The sequence below is a fragment of the Plectropomus leopardus genome, chromosome 6 (genome assembly GCF_008729295.1).
Source record: "Plectropomus leopardus isolate mb chromosome 6, YSFRI_Pleo_2.0, whole genome shotgun sequence".
NCBI classification, from domain to species: Eukaryota; Metazoa; Chordata; class Actinopteri; order Perciformes; family Serranidae; genus Plectropomus; species Plectropomus leopardus.
The window spans coordinates 9,431,805-9,453,276 of record NC_056468.1 but is presented as its reverse complement, the minus strand read 5'-3'; the positions used below and the strand labels follow the sequence as shown (position 1 = coordinate 9,453,276).

Below are 21,472 nucleotides of genomic sequence, written 5' to 3'. Positions count from 1 at the left end.
AATCATTCAGCAATTGATTTTACCTTTCATATTGTCCAGACATCAGACCCCCAAGGCCTAACCATCCCTTAACCTCTGATCTCAAGATAAGACCCATATAAACAGAGCATAATACACCTCAATATCTTAACTCTTTACTCTGTTATCGTAAATCGGTATCCTTTATAATGTTTTGTATTCTATTACTCTGTAAAGCACTTTAAATTGCCCTGTTGTATGAACTGTGTTGCATAAATACAGCTTCCTTACCTTGCCATATGGTCATTGTCGCTTCTGTCGTTTTATTTTGAAAGGCTGCGGCGGAAGCGGTGTGGTTGGTAGTTGTAGTCTTGCCGCCGGAGCCGCGTGCCTCGGTGGTGGGAGGATGAGAGAGAGACAGCAGCGGGACTGAGTGACTGGAGGAGGAGGTGGAGTCTGTCCCAGCCTGCATCTGGCCCGCTCCCCTCTCTGTCACCCCGGGCCAAACCCGCCCAGCTCCTCTCACTCACTCTCCGCCTGTTGTCCCGCACGGCTCGGCTCGGACACACGCAGACACTCAAAACACACCGCGAGGACACGGAATGGAGACGGAAGGGAGCCAGACCAGCCTGTCCACCACGGACTCCCCTCACGACCCCTGGTAACGAAAAAACAAACTTTTTAAAGAAAACTCTGTTTGCTCGCACACCTCCGACACAAACCGGGTATTCTGCGAGAGGACTCTGCAGCCACACACACACACTCACACACACACACACACATTAAATCAGAGATGATACACTCTCAGATTCTGCCTTTACCTCCTGAAATACACTTTTAAAACCTCAATAACAACTCTCACTGCGAAACCCATTAATATGACACTCATTGAATCCTCCCTTGGTGAAAATGTAAATATAACATATTTTCTCTCTTTTTTTCCCCACAGCAAAATGTTCATAGGTGGACTCAGCTGGCAAACAACACAAGGTAAATCTTTTTCCACCACTACTAGCTCTCCCAAAATGCCACTATGTCTGCAAAACTGCTGGCATGAATTAGATATAACTAATAGAAACTTATTTGAAAAGCTGTATTTTTTAATATTCCGTTTATTTACATTGAATTTGTTTATTTGTTTTCTTCCTTTTTTTTTTTTTTTTTTTTTTAGTTTTGAGTATGACTCCTGCTCCAGAATGAATGCACCCATTCAGAACTAACATAGAATGAAAGAGTGACTCTTATTGAAGGGGTGAAATCAGATTTTTCATTTTGTTTCAAGATGAGAACATTTAGTTGGAATTATTATGCACTTTTAAGTTTTTTTGAGTTGCTCTGACAGGAGATTGTATGTTTGACAGATTTGATTGAAAAATGTATGACATTTGGTGAGGGAAATCTCAGCAGAGTGACTCTGTGGCCAAAGCCCTTGCTGAATTTTCATAAAAAAAGTTGTCATTTCCTGTTAACCTCTTGTTAAACAAATTGACGTGTCTTCTCTCCGCCTTGTTCCGTTTCCCAGAGGGTTTGAAGGAGTACTTCTGCAAGTACGGCGAGGTGAAGGAGTGTATGGTGATGCGAGATCCGGTTACTAAGCGCTCGAGGTGAGGGAGCTGTGAGGCCGGCTTCTCCGCCGAAGCTGAAAGTTTATCTGACCTCCGTGATTCCTCGCTGCTCATGAAGTATCATTACATGTCAACATCAGTTTCTGTGTCATTAATACCTTCTCTCACCCTCCTCCCTCCCTGGTGTGTCTGCAGAGGGTTTGGATTCGTCACCTTTGTTGATCAGGCCGGCGTGGATAAAGTTTTGGCCCAAACCAGGCACGAGCTGGACTCAAAAACAGTGAGTTCTCTGTATTTGCTTCCCACCGCCGGCTAATCCCATTGCTCAGTGTTTGATTAGTGGATTTTCCAATAATCCGCTAGAGAGGTGTATCATTGCTACATTTTAGTATGTTTACTGAGGTTCCACTATGTTGATGTTTTTGTCAAATCTGTGTCCGCCGCCACACCTCCTATGTGAGCACTTTGCATGATGAAGTCAGTAGTGAACAGCAGAGACACATGGGAGAATGTGCTCTCTCTTCGCTCTTCAGCCAAGAAAATGTTACCCAGTGTCAATTTCCATAGAAACAAGGGGAACCGGACAGGGTTGCTCTCACTGCCAGTCTTTGATTTGGTCTCTAGGAAGAGTGTAACAAAACTTTCCCTCTGCTTTTTTTCCTGTCCCAAGGGGTAGAAATGACCCTAAAAAGTTTATGAATGGAAGCAACAAATGCAACCTGAAACCATCATGTTGTGAAAGCAGCAGCTCCTCACAGCTTCCTGTTGAGGAAGAATAAAACTGTGACGATGAAGCCCTTTCACCTATGTGAATTGTAACTTAAAATGCATTAATCGCCTGTGTTGCAGTGTGTGTGATTGTGTGTGTGTGTGTGTGTGTGTGTCTTTTTGTCAGTAATGAATGTGGGCCGGTCTGGGAACAATGTGGCCCGTTGGTCACCATAGGGACCACTGCCCCCGCCTCTCTCCTCTGTGGGAGTGGTGATGGCTGCTGGTTAGTCACTGTATTGAAATGAGGGGAGGCTGTTTCTTCTTTCCCCTTTTGTGCTCTGAGCGATGCACCTTCTCAAGTCTTCGGAGGATAAGTGGAGGTGCTGAGGAAGGAAATGGAGAGTGGGAAGAAAAACAGGTTGTTACAAGGAAATGAGACATTTTTGTTATTATGAATCAAGAATGAGGGAGGGTGGAAATTGTTTGTTTAGTAGGAGTAGGAGGAATAACCAGAGGCCCCACGATACGATATTATCGCGATACGATATTATCACGATACGATATTATCATGATACTTACGTCAGGAAACAATATTATTGCGATTTTAATTCTTTCGCAGTATATAGTGCAATTTATTGCCTTTTTTCAACTGCAAGTTATGTCCCCAAAAGAAAAAAAAATCTATATTGGTTTTATCCGTTAAGATAATGTTTATAGATAAGGTTTCTCACTTCAATCATTTTTATTGCAGCAAAATGTGTCTTGTGACTGATTTAGTAGGCTATTGCATTTGACATATTTATATACATATATATTTAAAACAAAATAAATGGATACTGGTGGTCCATGTATCGATACAATATTGCCACATAAAATATTGCGATACTATACTGTATCGATTTTTTTTTCCGCCACCCCTATATGTTTGCAGTAGAAGGTTGCAAGAAAATGAGACATTTTTGTTACTATGAATCCAAAATTAGGGACGGTGGAAGTTGTTCAAAAGTCAGGGTGGGAATAACCAGAGGCCCCACGCTAAGATATCTTTACAATACCTCGTGAGACAAAACTTTTGTGATTTGCTGAGTATCACAATAACATGTATTGTGATCTGTTGCAATTTATTACCTTTTTTTCAGCTGCAAATTAAATGTTCAGTTTTTTTAAAAATATTGCGATACTCTTCTGCATCGATTTTTTTCCCCTCACCGCTGTTTGGTATAAAATGTATTTGTGTTTTTTTTTCCCTACTGCTGTGGTGTCACTTTCAGGCACAACGGCTATTACAAGTAGCGGCATCATGGTTGGACGCCGCTAACTCGCCATGGGGTTTGTTTCCATAGTGACCCCCCCCCCTTTTCCCATCCACAGCTGAAGAATGGCTCTGTCACAAAAGAAAAAAAGGAAGATAACAATGCACATCATTTACAATCATTTCTTGGATACCAGAAATCAAGACAGTCACAGATACTTGAGGTCATGATGCTGAGAGTTTATCCTCATGTCGCCTCTCCTGATATCACCAACTTATTATGTTCTCCAGAGATGATTCCTTTTTTAAAACTTCCTTTTGAAACTTGTGCATGTGTTAACTCGGCGCAGCCTTGTGGGCCGTAGCAGGTCCCTTGTGGCTGGCGATTGGGTGTGTCGGTGGCGTTCGGTGGGGGCTGTGGCAGCCTCAGAAAGTGTGTGTTTGGCGTGGAGAGGGCTCAGCGATCAGCCACAGGGGTTGGATGGTGAGTAGAGTAGGCCTTTTTAGACCGCTCACCCTGCCCCCCTCTCCCTCTCTCTCATGCTAACAGGTTATCCTGTTAGAGAGGGGAGAGAAAAGTTCTCCAGTGGCAACAGAAAGAATGTGCCATGCTGTGACGGACTGAACCGCTCCGGCGCTGGAATTAACAGAGCTTTGCACAGCCCAGAGGCTAAAGAGCAAATACAGTGCTTGCAGAGGAATTTATTGGTACTTATTGTGTTGAAGGACAGATGCGGCCCGGTTCTGACCAATGCAGGAAGGCAGGTTTTACTGTGATTTATGTAACTGCTGCTCGGTTAGTTGCCCCTTTGGGTGCCCTCCTGGCTTCCTGCTATCTGTAAAGTTAGTGACGGCCGATGCAAACTGCACCTTTGTGGGACAAAGTTTCCATTCAATTGCAGCTCCAAGTTGCAGAGCAGAGAGTTTTACAACAAACTCTTTGCAGAGTTGCATCAGGCATGTTTGTGGCCCCCGTTAACCATTTCCATGCTGACCTGAGTGGAAAGAAAGCAGAGTGGGGGGAGGCAGGATAACCGCGTCTGTGATTAGTATGGCTCTCCTGACTAATAGGATTGGAGTCAACAAGCTTGAGTTGTTCCACCAAGATGTTGAGTGCTGCCCAGTCGGCACGTTGCGATAAGTGCGTTCCCAGCTCAGGCTGTGACAGGCAGCGAGCTCGGCCAACTGTTGCATAGCTGGGATGTAGTTGGTCAAAGGGGATTGCCCTGATTTCATAAACCTCTCTTGGAATTACGTTCAGCTTCTTCTGCGTTACCTCGCTGTGAGTGCAGAGAGGTTAGGCCTCTAAACAACGCCTCTGACACCTCAAAGTGACTTTACATGTCTTTATTTAGAACAAAGTGAAAGACCCCCTCCAGACATGTTTCATGATGTGTAAAAACACTGCTTGGATTAATAATTTGTCAGTGTTTTTTTTTTTTTTTCACAAAAAAAGTTCAATTACCATCTTAAAAATTCTCAGAATTAACGGTATTTCTTCTCCCTCATTGAAAAATCTGTATTTTTTGTTTCACAAGTTGAACGGCTGGACAGAAGATGTCTCTTACTTTACTAAAATAAGTCCATTCTCAGTTGTTGTGCACCTGAATTTTTAAGTTATCAAATAACTTGTGTAAGTTGCATACTGGGCCATGATTGGCTGTCAGACTAGTTGTGATGTCACTAATCATGCTTGTATGTAAATGTCTTAAACTCAGATTTTACTGAGGTACAAAAGAGACGCCTCCCTCAGATGACTTTGGCCCTGTTTACACCTGGTACTAACATGCGTATTGGATGATCCCCCACTGCATGTGGACAGCTCAAGTTTGTCATTTTGAACCTGGCGTAAAAATGCGTCTCCATGTGCATCTTGAGCGACCACTTGTGATTGGATTTCACTCCCCTGCTAACATGTAATAGACCACGTACAAGAATCCTGTTTGCAAACAAATGCTGTTATTTTTCACCGACAGAAGGCAGCAATGCACTTCTCATGACTAGTCCTCTGGAAATCAGAGGTTTGGACAGGTGTAACTTGACTTGACAAAATAAATAAATAAAAGAAAGTCAACTGGACTTGAACTATTACTTGACTGACTCGTGACTTCACTTAGATTTTAGCCTTTTGACTTGAAAATATTAATACCTCCCCCTAAGCTTTTGTCTTGAATAAGTTCATTGCCCTACATTTGTATCAGTTATTGTCGATGCTGTTCATTCCCAGAGAGCTGACACTTATTCTCCAGATTCACTTTGTTTGAACCAGTATGACAGCATCCAGTCAAGCTGCAGAAAATATCAGGAAACTAACATTACATTACTAAGCATTAGTCCAGAAAAAAAGTTATACTAAAGATAATTTCATTGATGTAGCAAAACTACACAGTGGTCAACAAAAAACGAATTACATTATTCGAAATGTGAGTTCAAAATGACAGAAGGAGACACAACAAAACATTTGTTTGACATACGTGACGCGGCAGTTTTCTACCCCAAAGTTATTGAAATTAAAAAAGTTCCGATTGTGATTTGGTCGATATCATGGACTGTATAAATGATATTGGTCCATTAGCAGCTATATGAAAGGGGTTATATTGCCGCCTACCGTGGTGGAGTCGGACAGTCAATAATTGGATTCCCCCCGGTGCTTGTATACTGGGACAAGGACAGTTGTCTAATTAAATGGCCTAATCGAGCTATAACCGTATCTCCACTAAACTGTGCATGTAAACGCACTGATTGAGGAGGCTTTGGTAGCATTCACACCTGTACTAAGAGCTGTCCGCTTGTGGTCCAACCACCAGGACACATGTTAGTACCAGGTGTAAACAGGGCCTGAGAAAACCACCTTATAGTGTCAAACTCTGCACAGTGAAGCTCAAACATCCTGGTGAAGTAACAATAAGAACAATATATTTTGGGGGCGTAGGGGGACTTTTTTTTTTTTTATACATTTCTTGACTTTGCTATGATCAACATTTTTTTCCCCCTCGCGAAACAAACCTATTTCATGAATACAGCCACTTTTGTGTGTTTAATGTCCACAATTTCCTCCCCACGGATGTGCTGTGTGCTGCCATGTGTTTGATTTTGTTTGTTTGTGTGTGTGTGTGTCTGTTTGTTTTTGAATGTGCACAGGAGTGTTGGACATCAGGAGGGTTGGTGACCGGAGGTGACTATCAGAGTAGTCTAGCCACCATAGAAACTAAACAGTAGACTCTGCATCTGATCCTCCAGTCTTAGCCTATAGTCTTCTCACTCTGCTCTCTAGAAACAAAAGAACAGAAAAGAAGAAGAAGAGACTTGCGGTGAACTTTTATTCAAGTAGAAACAACACTGTTATCCTTACTCTGGTAAACGCATGTGGTTTACCATAGAGGCTCTAGCTCTCTACTGTAGTTCAACTCTACCCTCTCATGGTTACGGACTAATCTTAGCGCTGTACTGTCTCACCATCTGTTAGTGTAACAGCAGTACAGTGTGGCGTAGTCTAGTTGTTCTCTAGCTCTATTAGACCAGTATAGACTAATATAGAGGTCTCAAATTCCAATTTTACAGCCTGTCTATGATTGCATCCTCATGGCATGGTGTGGTTCTCTCTCCAATCTTAACCTTGGTGACATTCAGTGGGCTCGGCCACATCATGCATCAATTTCTGTTTTCTTTTTTTGTAGTTGTAGTGTTAAGATTAATGTCAAAATATGCTAAAAAAAAAAAAAAAGGGCTTAAAAGCTGGTGCTTTTTCCCGGGTGTAAGTGTAAGGAACTGCAGGGCAGAGGACGATCCAGATCACCTAAAAGGGTGCAGGAGGATGAATGCTCCCTGTTGTTGTCATCACTTCCAGTCAAAAGGCAAAAACAAACAAACACAAACAGACAAAATTGCTGTCAGTGTGGGTTTTACTTGTGATTGACAGCTCCCTCTCCTCTGTCCCGTCCTCCTCCTCTCCTTCCTCGGTCCCCTCACTCTCTTTCGGACACGCTTGTCCTCACTCGCGGGCTCTCCTCGCTGAGGTGAGGCGCATTTGTGATTGTAGTGCCCGTGTGAGATTCCAGGAGATCACATGTCACACGGTAGTGACGAGAGAGAGAGGCAGGGGTTCACTAGATATTCCCAGGCATTCCACCTGAGCGCACACACACACACACACACACATTTACATTTGCCATTACATCAAATGTATGTGTTCTTACATCATTCACATACTGTAATATAAACAAAAGCAAGCTTACATTAAAAAAAACTTGGGATAAAAGCACTTTCACATAGATGCACAAACACACTGAGGGTTGTATCCTTGTTTTTATCCCAATATAAATATGTGTTATCATATTTCAGTGTTAACATCACACAACAGATGTAGAGTATGGTCTATGAAGATATGATATTTTAAAGGTGTGCTTCACACTAATGAATACGATTTTCTCACTTATACCAAGAGGAACAACCCAAGGTAGTTTTTGTTTTTCATTCCCAGGTTTTGAGTATCTATCTTTGAGATTTAAAAATAAGAAAGAAATTCAACAGTGCATTTTCCAGAAACATTGTTAAAGTTATTATGGATAAATCCCAGACTGCACAGTTTTTATTTGAGCTCCTTTTTTTACCAAAATAACAGTTCCTATGAAGTCTGTCAACAGGGTTTTTTGTAGATAAATCAGAGTAACAGCGTAGTGGCAGATCTTCCTAGAAGCGCCACCTGTACATTGATAGAGCACTAATGAATATGGTGAAGTGGAGTGTATGAGCAGAGTATTAGGGTAAGAGAAAATGAAAAGGCAAATCCAAAGGATACAATACAAAAAAAGAATAACTTGATATTAGCAAATTTGCACATAGGGTATTCATTTATTGTTTGATATTTATTTTAGTTATTTGTTTATAATATATATATAAGTTTATTTGTTTATTTATGTCAGTGACTGTTACAGTGACATTGTTTCTGGAAAGCGATGCTGCATTTTTTAATTTATTATAAACTGCTGATCTCTCAGAATCTGGATGACAAAAGCAAAACTATCAGCAACTCCAAGTAAGCTGCTTTTTTTTAAAAAAAAAAGTAATTTCTGAGAAGTGGCCATTCAGTGGAAATAATTCAAGTTTACTATCCCCTACTGGATGTCCAATTTATACTTTTTTTTCTTTCATCTACAGCTACATCGCTGTCAGAGCGCACACACACGTGCACACACACAACTACTAATAATACTGTCCAAAGCACGTTACAAATACAAAATCTGAGGATCATGTTTTGATCTCAGCCTGTGTTGATTTGAGGACACATTTTGTACTTGATGTCATCCAGATTGTCCTTCACTGTTATAAATGTTGTCATTCTGTTTTCCAGCACAGTGAGGCCCGAAAACGATCCACTTTAAAACAAACAGGTGTCTTTGACATCACTGCTTTGATGTAGGACTGCTGAACGGGTTTCTAGGCCAAAGAGGAGGATGACATGGATATATTACACGTTCACTGATGAGCCGTTAAAGATGAGGATGTGATGTCAGAGTAATGCTAAGGGAAGGCGACAGGTTGCTGGTTCATCTGTATCACGGCAGAGCACTAACCAGCCCTCTCTTTTTCTGTACTCTCTCCTGCAGATCGACCCAAAGGTTGCATTCCCTCGCAGAGCTCAGCCTAAGGTGAGTCAAAGCGTCTCCTTGTGTTAGTTGTGCGTGCATTGTTTGCTGTGTGTGTCGAGCGTTTCAGTCTCTTATAATACCTTGTAATCTGATGAACACGAGCAGCGCTGACATCACTGAGCTGTTACGTGACCGCGCGCTAACAAAAACCTTCACATCTTTAGAGACACTCATTATTGTTAAACCCACCCAAACGTCCGTATTGTGTTTCAAGTACGCTGTGTCCTGATCTTTGCCGGTTTGTCTCTTCCGTTAACAACAACACAGTGTCAAACTGAAAGGATAGTTTAGTGAGGCAAACTGCATGAAGGGATACTGGCCTCGTAACATTTACCTTAACACAACACATTTGCAAAAAATACGGCTGCGTCATAGGTTGATAGGTTGCTGCATCGGCTATGGCAAAAAGTGCCACGTGTGAAGTGTTGACAAGGATGGAATAATAACATTTACAGCACATAAAAGAGTGACGTGAATCACTGAAATTGCTCAATGTAATATTGATGGATAGTTTCGTCCCATGATGTAATGTACAATGGAAACGAACGAGTGAATCACTGCTGGATGAAAGAAGAGGTTGCTCTTGCAGACAGCGCAGAAAACGAATAAATTGAGTAAAACGAACTTGCAAAGAAAATTTAATTTGAAAATGTTTAGTAATGTAATGTCGCTGTGTATTCACAGCTTGTAATAAACCCTGTTAGTATAAAACAGATATTTTTTTTTGTATGCATACTGACCAAAATTTGCATCATATTGTATATGGTATGATAATAATCTCAGATGCACCGCCAGTATAAATGGGTGTAAATTTAGCTGACTACCTATTTCCTAATGTTTGATTCATTGCTAAATTCCAACAAAATTGCATCCACCTATAATCAACACACACACACATAACATGTAAAAGTGTTATAACACCACTTTTATTGCGATTTCATGAAAATTGCGCTGTTAGATTCTGCTTGGCTCCCCCTTTGTGTTACTAAAGAGCTAATTTTGCTATGAATGAAAGCAGAAGTGACGCAAAATCCCAGAGTAAGTACATGGGCCAAATGTTTGCTGCACCCAGGATTTACTTTGTGTCCAAGCGCTTTTTGCTGAAAGACCCCGTATGTGCTGTATGTCAGCCACATCACACACCTAACATATATAGATAACATTAAGGAATTCGATTTGTTGCTTTTTTTGGGTTTCATAGGGGCGTTTAACCATCACTGAAGTGAAAGTCTTAAATTATGGCCCCTGTCAACCCAACTTTGAATAAAACAAAACTAAATAAAAAATGTAAAATGGCCCTTAAAGAGTATAGAACTCTGTCACGCCCAATAGTCCACAGCCACATCTTATTTTGTTTTTACATTTTTGGTGGCGTTATAATTATACTGGTTCTCTCATGAAACCAGTGTCCCCGAGTGCTTCATAATGACTGTTTTTTGTATGAAGTTTTTAGCACATGTGTAGCAACCCCGGAGGATTACTGTGCCCGTGAATGTGGATTGTGATATGTAGTCGTGTTGAGTATTTCTGCAGTCGGCTTTGTTTGTCACAACTGAACATTACTATCATCTACTAGATACATGGCATTTATTCTGCTATTGCTAAATGTGAAAAACAAAAGTGAAAAATTAATTACTTTATCAGCCCTGTGATTTGGATAGGCTCCAAGATATAATGGGCTCTTCCCTACCACCACATTTCATGAAAATCATAACTTTTATGTTTTCTGTAATCCTGCTGACAAACAAACAAACCAAAAACAGAACCTCCTTAGCGGAGGTAAATATAATCATGAACGTGTGTCTACATTTAACAGTTGCTCAGTGAAAAGTTTTAACATTATTTTCTCCTTTTGGTAAGAAAACACACATGAAGCACACTTTACAGAGAAATAAATACCATACTGTAAAAACTATTTTAGTTAATTGCTCAAAACAGTACACTTGTTAATGTTTTTACCTACCTCAAAGTATTTTTTAAGAGCAATTCCTTCAAATACTTGTTATAGTTCTTTGTCTCCACACCTCTGAATTGATGGCTACATCTTCACTAACTTTAAAAAAATGTACATAATTCCATTTTCTCTTGCGTCAAGTATCGAACATTTACAAATACAATATGTTTTTATTGTCCTTTTACAAGTTTGGTTCCACCTAAGGAAAGTGGAGTTTTCTGCTGTTTCTCATCTCAAAGAGCTTTTAACGCGAGAATAAAGACTATTGTATTTGGGATTTTAGAGACAGTGGTAAGAAAAGTGTTTTTTGTGTAGTAACAATTACAGCAAAAATAACATGTTACAGAGTAGTGCACATTTAGACACATGTGACACTAAAAAAACACATTTATTTTAAAGTATTGGATGTAATTGTAAACAAGTAACTTTTAGGGTAAAAATACAAATTTTAAGCCGTAGCATTTTAAACTGCTATCCTTATGTCATGTGTGTATGTCCTTTTAATTAAAATGTACAAGATGACAACAGACAGTCAGTAGAAAAAATGTGTTTATCCGTGCCTTTCCTCCTCTTACAGCTGGTGACTCGAACCAAGAAGATCTTTGTGGGAGGACTGTCAGTGAACACAACCATCGAGGACGTGAAACAGTATTTCGACCAGTTTGGGAAGGTGCGTGATGTCTAAGGGAGTGTTAAAGTGGTTTGGATGTCTCTCTTTGGTGGTAATTTTAGACGGAGCATCAGCAATATCGCTCCAAATGGAAATTAGGAATACTTTTGTCAGTTATAACGGCTTCACATAAGTTTGTGGTTGTTGGCATTAGTGCAGAAACAAATCAACAGCTTAGGAACATGAACTGTAGTACCACGTCCCACCAGCTCAGTCGAGTCTGATTCACCGAAAATTTCTCTGAGAAAAACTTCACTTGGAGTCGAGCGACCGCCTTGAAGCGAAGGGGTTACTGCGAGGAGGAGGAGGAGGGCGAGAAAACGCTTGGAGAGGGCAGGAAGGGAAAAATAACGAGGCTGAGAGGCTCCAGGAGCAGCAGGCGAAGTTAGGGGGACTTGAAGAGGGAGCAGAGGAGGGGAGGGAGAGGAGGGGGAGAAAAGTTTTGTAGTGAGTGTGTGGTGATGGTGAGGAAGGAGGAGGGATTATCAGAATCTGAATTAATCTGATGTAACAGCTGCTCCTACCCACAACCCCCTCCCGGCCCGTTACCGTGGTGACCTGGCTTGCCCATTGTCCCCAAGTAATTCTGCGGGTAAGGGGGTTTTGTTCTGAAGGAGGAGGGATGAGGTGGTGTTTGGGGGTGTTAGCATGAGAGTGTGTGAGTGTGTGTTGGGTGGGGGTCAACTCGGGAGTTTGATGACAATAAATGCAAGTCGACCAACGCTCAAAAACCCGCAAACTTACCGATTAGTTTTCATTTTTTTTCACGGATTTGTTTGTGTTTTTCTTTAATATTTCTTTATAGAGTTTTGTCCAAGTTGTTATATCGTGCGGACTGTGACAGACATGAGGCAGAGAATAGATGGTGGGCTGACAAAGGCTCCGACAAGAGAGGGAGGGCCTGATTGAGAGAGGTTTGCGGAGGCGGAGGAGAGGGAACTGGGGCAAAGATGGGGTTTGGGGGGAGTTTACGGGGGCCATTATGCCTCTGTACAAAGCTAGACAAATATTTTGTTAGTTTGTCCAGAAGTTATCTGCATACTGGAAGTTTCTCACTCCTGCATTTCTTCTAATGTGAAACTGACCATCGATGATTTGTGATTTAAGTGCCACATGAGGTTTGGTTAATCTTGTGCAAAACAAATTAGACAAAACAAATAAAAAAAAGAAACATTTCTTTAGGTAAGTAAGTAAAGTTTTTTCATTTAGCACCTGTCACAGATAAAAAAAAATCACAAAGAGCTTTTTGTTAAAACAGATAACAGCAATTTAAAATGCAAAATCAAAGAGTGGTGACAATCAGCGCAGAGCTGACAAAGTTAAATCATCGCAACAACAGACTCGATGTGGGCAGAGACACACACACATATACAAACAAGGCATAAAACAAAGAGATATATAATAATATGGATAATACATTCTAACAAAAAGCCAGTCTGAAAAAAAAGGTTTTCAGCTGCTTTTAGCGAATCACAGGTGGACAATCTGCACCTCAAGCCTGCGAAACTTTTCAAAGTCAAACATGCGACAGCTCCGTTTTTCACGTTTCCGACCTCATGGCACTTTATTTCCAGTGCCAAAGGCTTGGCCTTCAGTTTCCCCCATGCTCCCTCCTCAATCATAACGTCTAGATGAATTTTGCCGAGAGAGATATCGAGGGATGGACGGTGAAATGTAGGCTCCAGCCATCCATGGAAGTTCCTGATTAGACTGCCTCACTGGACCTTTTGTGTCCCGTCCTGGTGAGGACAAAGGAGCGCGGAGAGGGATGGGCAGGGGATAACAGGGAAGATGAGAGGTGGAAAAAAAAAGGATAAGAGGGAATATTGTCCAGCGGTACGCCATTAGAAATGCCCAGTGTTTGAAATATCAAGCTATGATGTGCAATTGACTCGGGGCCCACGGGCGTTGCTGTGGTGTTTTGAGGGTTGGGATTGTATAGCTTCCTGTGTTTTTGTGAAGTTTAGTGGCGTGAATCAGTGCGCTCTTGGTGTTTTGCGGTGTTTCTCTCTCGCTGTGCAATTTATCGTTTCAAAAATGTGACAATCTCAGGAGCTCCTGCTGTCGGGGCCTCTTGGATCAACGTGTCAGCTAAATGGGAAAAAAAAATACAGCGTTGTTTACGCAGATAGAGAGGCGAACGTGGAGCAAATGTCAGGCTGGAAGGAAGCAGTGATTTGAGAAGCATCAGAGTAACAGGTCCTCTTTCACGCTGACACTCCACGCTCACCTTTGACCTTTCTGTAGGCAAACTGCCCTTAGGGGTCCACACGCACACACTCGCGCTGCGTGTGACTATGACAAATCATTCAGTGGACTATATCCAGTAAACTTATTATAGAGCGCAGATTAATTTACCAAATGTTTATCTGGACCTCTGTGTGCAGAGCCGAGTATTATCGTGTCAGCTTTTTACCAGAGAGGGGGAAAAAACAGCAAAAGAGTAGGTCAACTTTGACATAAGAAACTCGCTCCGTGTGTGTGTGTGTGTGTGTGTGTGTGTGTGTGTGGAACAGACACCTGTGTCTTTGCTCTATAAAGGGAGGCCGGGCCGGAGGGAGAGGTCAAAGGGAGAAGAGGAGGAGGAATTATGGCTGACTGTGCCAACAAACAAAGCCTCCAGGCCTCTTTGTTCTCCCTCTCCTTTTGTCTCTTCTTTCTCCTCCCTTTCCACTTTGACCCAATCTTTTTTTCTTTCCCCTCTCTTACAGGACTCTCTGTGCTCTCTTTTCACCATATCTCCACCTGTCGCTATTCCTCTCGCTATCAACTCTCCCCTCTCATCAAGTCTCCACCTGCCCACAGGATTCACCTTTCTGCTTGTGACTGATTTTTTTTTTTTTGTGTGTGTGTGTGTCAGTGTTTCTCTCTCTCTTTTTCGGCCCTCTTTGTCTCACTGGCACTCTCCCACTATTCATAAAGCATATTTGATGTTGGCTCGAGCCCTTTTATATGGACTTTTTGTACAGTTGCCATGGGAATGTCAAACTTTGGAGGGGAGGAAGGCGGCGGATTATGGGCTCTCTGTGAGAAGGATTGTGACCGGGGCAGTTTAGCAGCAAATACGACTTCCATGCCACCCATTATGTCTGTTAGTCATACAGCAGCGGGCCTTGTTGTACAGTATTTCTTCATATTTCCCCGTCTTTGCCCCCTCGGCCTCCTCTTCGTAACCTGTCGCTCGTCTCGCCCTCCCTCTTTCTCCCCCCTCCTCTCTGTCCATCTGTTGCTGAGCCTCCCTGCAGAACTTGAGAAGGGCTGAGGTCAGGCAATATGCCGCGTGGCAAAGTGAGAGAGCGCCGCCTAAAAAACTCGTGTTGTTTGTCTCCCCCCCAGGTCGACGATGCCATGCTCATGTTCGACAAGACCACCAACAGACACAGAGGTGAGACGGAGTGACCCATCTCCCTGTCCCGTTCTCTCCCTACACCTCTCCTTCTCTTCGCTTCCTCCAGCCCTTCCAGGGTATCTATCGATCCCTCCTCCACCCCCCACGGGCCTCCTTCCTGTGGGCTGAGCTGGAGGAGACGAACGGGGCTAGTCTAATTAGCCAGTCCGTTAATCTGGATCAGGATAAAGCCTCCTTAAGCACCTCCTCCCCACCCTGGGACTGATCGATTATGACAGCCTACCAGCTTTGCCCGGGCCTTCTGGCCAGGAAGGGAGGGAAAAAAGGATGAGTGCAGGATAGGAGCAATGTGTTAAGCAGCTATTACAGCACTGATTACTGCAGACTATTAGCTGCACAGAAAGGCCTACTGTCTAAATCCACCACATTGTGTGAAATTGTCTTACTCATAAACTTGCCGCGTCGTCCGCAGGCTTCGGCTTCGTGACGTTTGAGAACGAGGATGTGGTGGAGAAAGTCTGCGAGATCCACTTCCACGAGATCAACAACAAAATGGTGAGCGGCTCGATTTACGAACAACACTCGTAGCATCATTGTGTTGTTTAAAAAAATAACTGACTGGTCTTTTTTTTGTGTGGAAACAGGTGGAGTGTAAGAAAGCCCAGCCCAAGGAGGTGATGTCCCCCACGGGCTCAGCCAGGGGGCGCTCTCGTGTCATGCCCTATGGAATGGACGCCTTCATGCTGGGCATTGGTATGCTAGGTAAGGTGGTATTGATCAGGACAGGAAGGATGTGGCTGCATGCATGAACACCACAATAAGTATTCCATCTTTAAGGCCGCAGATGTCTCAAAGGTCACATGGGGCCTCATGTGGAGAAAGCTGACCACTTCACTGGGCTGCTGCTTGACTCAGCTCACCACCAATGCAGCCTTGATTACCCAGAGTTCAGACTGCACAAGTGGTGACAAAAAAGATCTACTGCTTCGTAGAAACAATTATTAACACATTAATTTTAACATTAATTTTATATGCATTTTTTTTACCTGCAGTTTAAAATATTCAGACTTGGTGTTGTACATGAATGGCCCAATAGAGTCATTTAACGTGCAGATTGTAGAACAGCTGAAAGTTGAACTGATCCGTTTACTAATGAACGTTTGTAACACCCACCGACGTAATAACAGCCCAAAAACGTAATAAACCACAAAGATAATACATTTCCCACAAATGTTATAGCAAAAACTAAACAGAGAGAGAGTGACAGAGAACGAAGAGAGGGTAGACTGCTACTGCTATTATGCATGTGGGAAATGTATAACGTTTGTGGGATTATTATATTAAAAGCTGCAGATTTGTATTAGGCATGTGGTTAGTTACATTTGTGAGCTGTTATGATGTTGGCGGGTGCTAAAAACGTTGGCGTCATCAACTCTTTTAACAGGCAACAGTGCTCATGCACTGGGTGTCTCCTGTCAATGTTTGTTTCCCGCTAAATCTGAACCAAACTTTTTTCTCTTATACGAAGGCACTACGCATTTAAATTAAAGGAAATACTACTTGACGGGGGAACTGACTTTGACACAACTGTAAAATCTGGCAGTTCAGACCATGCAGCTACCACTACTGCTTTAGCCAGTTAATATGAATATTTGAAGTTGTGTTTTATGAAGAAAGCGGTACAGATTCAGGCGGAAAAAAATTCACGTTTATGCAAATTGTGATTAAAAAAAAAAAAAGATTCAGTCGGCACTAAATTTAAAACATGTTAAGCTGAAGCATCCGATCAGTCTGGGGAAATATCTGCAAGTCAGAGCAATATTTTATTAATTAAAATATAAAACTAGTCATTTTTTGGGACTGTGATCTTCAAAATTCAAATTGTGAACCATGAACCTGAACTAGCACACTTTAATCTGTGTGACCTGAACTTTGAACTAATACTTGTAAAGTGTGAACATGCACAAACTACTGATTAGTTGGGCATATTCCAGTAATATATGGCGTCATAGTTTCATAAGTTTCATAAGTATAAGTTTAACATTGCAGTGAGTACTCCAGCACTTCAAAATTGCACTTTCACAAAGTTTTTGGGACTCCCAAGTGACGGATTAAAACAAAGAATGGTCAAAATAGCAGCACCAGAGGCAGAGGATACCCTGGCTCGGTCTCTAACAGTCCTTGATTACATCACTATGACATCACCAGAGCTATAGATGTCAATATAGATTGATTTTGGAAATCTCCCTTGATATTTTACAGCTGTTTTGTATTGTAAAGGTTTAAAATGGCTGTTAAGGCTCTTTACTTAGTCCAGTCTCCTCATTGCCCTGAATGTTATCCTGTACAGTTGAGCCGACTCATTAACAGATCTTCATTGAGCTCACGTAGTCACAACCTGTTTGTGCATCTGAAGCCAAAGTTTCCACACTGATACTGCCACCTACTGTTCACTGTGGGAACTGCATCCTCCTTTTCAGTGCTTTAACCCTTCGTAACCTGAGTGAATTTAGTTGATTTCTTTCAAAAATACAAGGGAAAAAGCTAAGAGCACTTCCCAAAAAATGTGCCACAAATTGCTGGAGATTAGTGAAAGGTGAAAAGAATATTCCATGAAATTCATGAGTAAAAAAATAAATAAATAAATAAAAAAGCAAATCTTGTGAAAAATATACATACCCATTTTTTGTTTTTGTTTTTTTGTTGTTTTTTTTTTATTTTAGGACTTTTTTCTGGTCATTTTCTTGTTTATATTTGTTTCTTATTTTTTAGGTAATTTTCTTTTACATTTTTACAAATTCTTTCTAATTTTTGGGCCATGCATTGTTATGTTGCTTATTTCCTTTCCCCATGGTTAATTTAATTTAATTTATTTTTGTGAAGCAAGACAAAATAGGGTGAGAATAGCCAAGACAGGACAGAGCTTACACTGGGTGAAAAAATATAAAACAGAGGGAATCAATTTAAGAAAATACAAAAATATGACATTGTTTGTGGTATCTTGTGGTGCTTGTAATAAATACCATTATTTTTATCCATCTAAATGATGTTCTGAGGTCAGTTCTCCAGGGCTGCGTTTGTTGTATTTACAGAAAATCTCTGTGATGTGCGCTACTGAGAGTGAAACAGAGGCTCAGTCCCGTGCTTGTGACGAAATTACAGGTGTAGAATATCAGCCACCTGCCTGTCTCAGACTGTACCAGTCTTCGCTGTTAGGGGGCACACCTGATCCTCATTTTGTGCATACTGTGATGTTGGTGTTTGCAGCGATCCAGATGTTGACACTGATTTTTTCTTCTGCAGGTTATCCAGGTTTCCAGACAGCTACTTACACCAGTCGGAGCTACGCTGGCATCACTCCTGGATATACCTACCAGTTCCCTGGTAATCACAGCACACTTCCTGCTCCAGCTACACTCTGTTGTTTCTGCCACGCATACAGAGAAATAGATACACAGCCATATTTAGTTAGCAGGTGTATGTGTTCATTATTGTATGTGCATGATGATCAGTCAGACATAAACTTACATTTAAGCAGTTACCTGTCATGCAGTGAAAGCACAGACACTGAAATCGTCTTTGTGTCCATTTTTGCGTACACACACTTAAACATACACTCCATTTAGGGATAGAAGGGAATAAAAAGTTCTGCTTTTTGTGGTTCAAAAATTAAAATTAAATAGATTTTACACACGTTATGATATGTTAAAAAAAACATATTTTTGTAAGCTACCAGGGACTTCCCATGTTCTTGTTGGGGAACTTCAAATTAGAAATTCTTAAATTTTTTACGGGGGGACAGCAGTATATGTTACAGAACACACATCAAGATAGTTTCGTTTCCCCTGCTGTTCAGATTTTCACAAATTTGGGAACTTGGTATAATTTGGAAGAGATGCACATAAAATCTCTGAAAAATATGTCAGGAGGAGGCTTGAGAAAAAATTTCAAGAAGTAACCAGCACCTTGTGAAGACTTTTTTTAGCAAGCAGATATCAAAATACCAGAAATATATTTGGGGAAACTGTGGCCTGATGATGGAGCAGGAGAAAGTCAGAGGATCGCTTCAGTCATCAGAATTTATTTAGCTTGTATATAAAAAATATCACATTAACTAGTGTAATAGACGCAGCAGAGCTAACCCCGTAACACCGCATTAAACCATTTAACGCGGATGATTTTGGTGTCAGTGCTCCTCTGTATTAAACTGAAGCCAGTGTGCTAGTGTGTTGACCTGACAGTAGACACACTGTCACAAATACAAACATGTTTCCACAGAAGCTCATGAAACTCTGCGAGTGTAAATGGCTGCTTGTAAATATCAAGGAGTGGAATCGAAACTACGTAGCTTAGCACAAGTGTGTGTTTGTGCGCGTGTTAGCGTGGCAGTGTATTCCACTTGAGTGCATGAAGTTAATCTGGGAGTTGATTCCAAACGTTAGACACACTGATGAAATCACTCTTGAACTGAAGTTATTAGCTTGTCTGACAAAGTTGTAACATTTGCTGTATTTCTTGCTATTTGATACTGATTTTAACAAAACTTTATTGCCTGTCACACATTCTTCCATCCTTTAAGTTCCTGTTTGCATCCCTCAAACCCTGTGTATTCCAACATGTACTCTCCGTGCCTCCTGCCTGTCGTCACCTCGGAGGTGTTTCCCTGCCTGTGTGTGTGCGTGTGTGTGCGCGTGCATATGTGTGTGTGTGTTCTCCTTGCTGGCGGTGGTGGTGTGTGTCTCAACAGCACTCTGATGTTTCTGTTTTAGAGTTCCACTTAGAGAGGACTCCCCTTCTGACTTCACCCCACCCCCCTGAGCTCACAGGTCAGTCAGTCCCTCCTCTGGACTTTACAAGCAGCGTGTTGTCAGTCTGCTACACTCTTTGGTTTGCATGTTTGTGTTTGTCGGTCCTCCTCGGTCTCGATCTGAAGGCAGGATCGCTGGCAGTAATGAGGAAGGTTTCCCTTTAAAGGCTCGCTGCAGTGACCCCATCAACCTCTCTTTCTCATCATCAGCAATACTTTCATTACCAGGTTTTTTTTTTTACTTTTGCCTCCTTGTATTTGAAAGGGTTGGTTGTAATTATCAGAAAGTTCCTGGGGTCCCTGGAGTGAGACTTTGGAGGTATGTTCCTAGATAGTTATGTGTTTTCACATCAAGATATTTAATCTGGAGCTTCTCTTTTCTGTCTCTTCAGCCATTCCTCTCACAGCGTACGGACCAATGGCAGCAGCAGCGGCGGCAGCAGCAGTAGTTAGAGGTATGTGACATTACTAACATGTGAAATTAAAGTGACCCACTTCCTGATATACAGAATTCAGTAGAACAAAAAAGCAGTTTTTAAAAGTATTTAACTTTTCAGCAGTTTCCACCAGCACTTGCTTACCACTCATATTGTGACATGGCACCAGGGATTGACAGATTGTCGGCCCGGACGATATTTTGCATTTTTCATTCATCTGTATCGTATTTTAATGATCGCTGATACAATGAATTAGTGAAAAAGTATCTGTAGCACACTCAGCCAACACCAGGGAAAGCAGTCTGCAAAACATACAAAGAAAGTATCGGCATGGGAGCTATTTTTACTTATACTTTTTTTATCTTTTAAATTTTCATTGAACTTTATAAACAAAATGATGGGAACTTGCCGCATATGATTTTGATAGTTTCACTTTTGATTAAACATTTGCTAAAGGCATTTAAACAAAGTTTTGTGTTGGAGTTTGTTATATTCCAAATTCTAAATTTTGACAAAAATATTTTAATCGTTATTGTAAATGTTATTGGTCTCATTAAGTACTAATCGATATTTGGAATATTGGAATCAGCCCTGAAAAACTAATATCGGTCGACTGCCTACATGGTACCGAGCATCTTGACTCTGCAGTGTTATGATGTAAGACCCCCTGGTAAGCAAGATATTGTACTGCAAAACATCCCACATTAACAGAAAAATATCCCACATTAACAGAAAAAAATCCCACATTAACAGAAAAATATCCCACATTAACAGAAAAATATCCCACATTAACAGAAAAACATCCCACATTAACAGAAAAATATTCCACATTAACAGAAAAATATCCCACATAAACAGAAAAATATCCCACATAAACAGAAAAATATCCCACAAATTAACAAAAAAATATCCCGAATAAACAGAAAAATATTCCACATTAACAGAAAAATATCCCACATTAACAGAGTTGAATTGACTTTTCTCAAAAAACTCATGTAAAAACCTTCAAGAATAATTTTTGGCCACTCGGGGGGAGCGAAGTGAAACAGTGAAAATAACAAAAGATATGCTGAAATATCACATTAGATAAGATTGCCGAACATCTCAGCTAACAGTTGCTT

General features: G+C 41.3%; 1 protein-coding gene across 1 annotated transcript; it reads left to right on the top strand.

Moving 5' to 3' along the window:
* Positions 1–482: 482 nt before the first annotated feature.
* msi1b (musashi RNA binding protein 1b) lies at positions 483–20,459 on the top strand. Its single transcript, XM_042488269.1, has 12 exons — positions 483–619; positions 908–948; positions 1,481–1,562; positions 1,719–1,803; positions 9,093–9,134; positions 11,666–11,758; positions 15,095–15,143; positions 15,580–15,662; positions 15,752–15,869; positions 18,411–18,491; positions 19,877–19,933; positions 20,307–20,459. Exons 1-12 carry the CDS (start codon positions 561–563, stop codon positions 20,375–20,377), a joined length of 861 nt encoding a protein of 286 aa, XP_042344203.1. The 5' UTR covers positions 483–560; the 3' UTR covers positions 20,378–20,459.
* The last annotated feature ends 1,013 nt before the right edge of the window (positions 20,460–21,472 follow it).

Coding starts and splice junctions, on each gene's coding strand:
- msi1b (XM_042488269.1), top strand. CDS start 561: ATGGAGACGGAAGGGAGCCAGACCAGCCTGTCCACCACGGACTCCCCT. Junction 949..1,480: donor CAGCTGGCAAACAACACAAG/GTAAATCTTTTT, acceptor TCCGTTTCCCAG/AGGGTTTGAAGGAGTACTTC. Junction 1,804..9,092: donor ACGAGCTGGACTCAAAAACA/GTGAGTTCTCTG, acceptor TCTCTCCTGCAG/ATCGACCCAAAGGTTGCATT.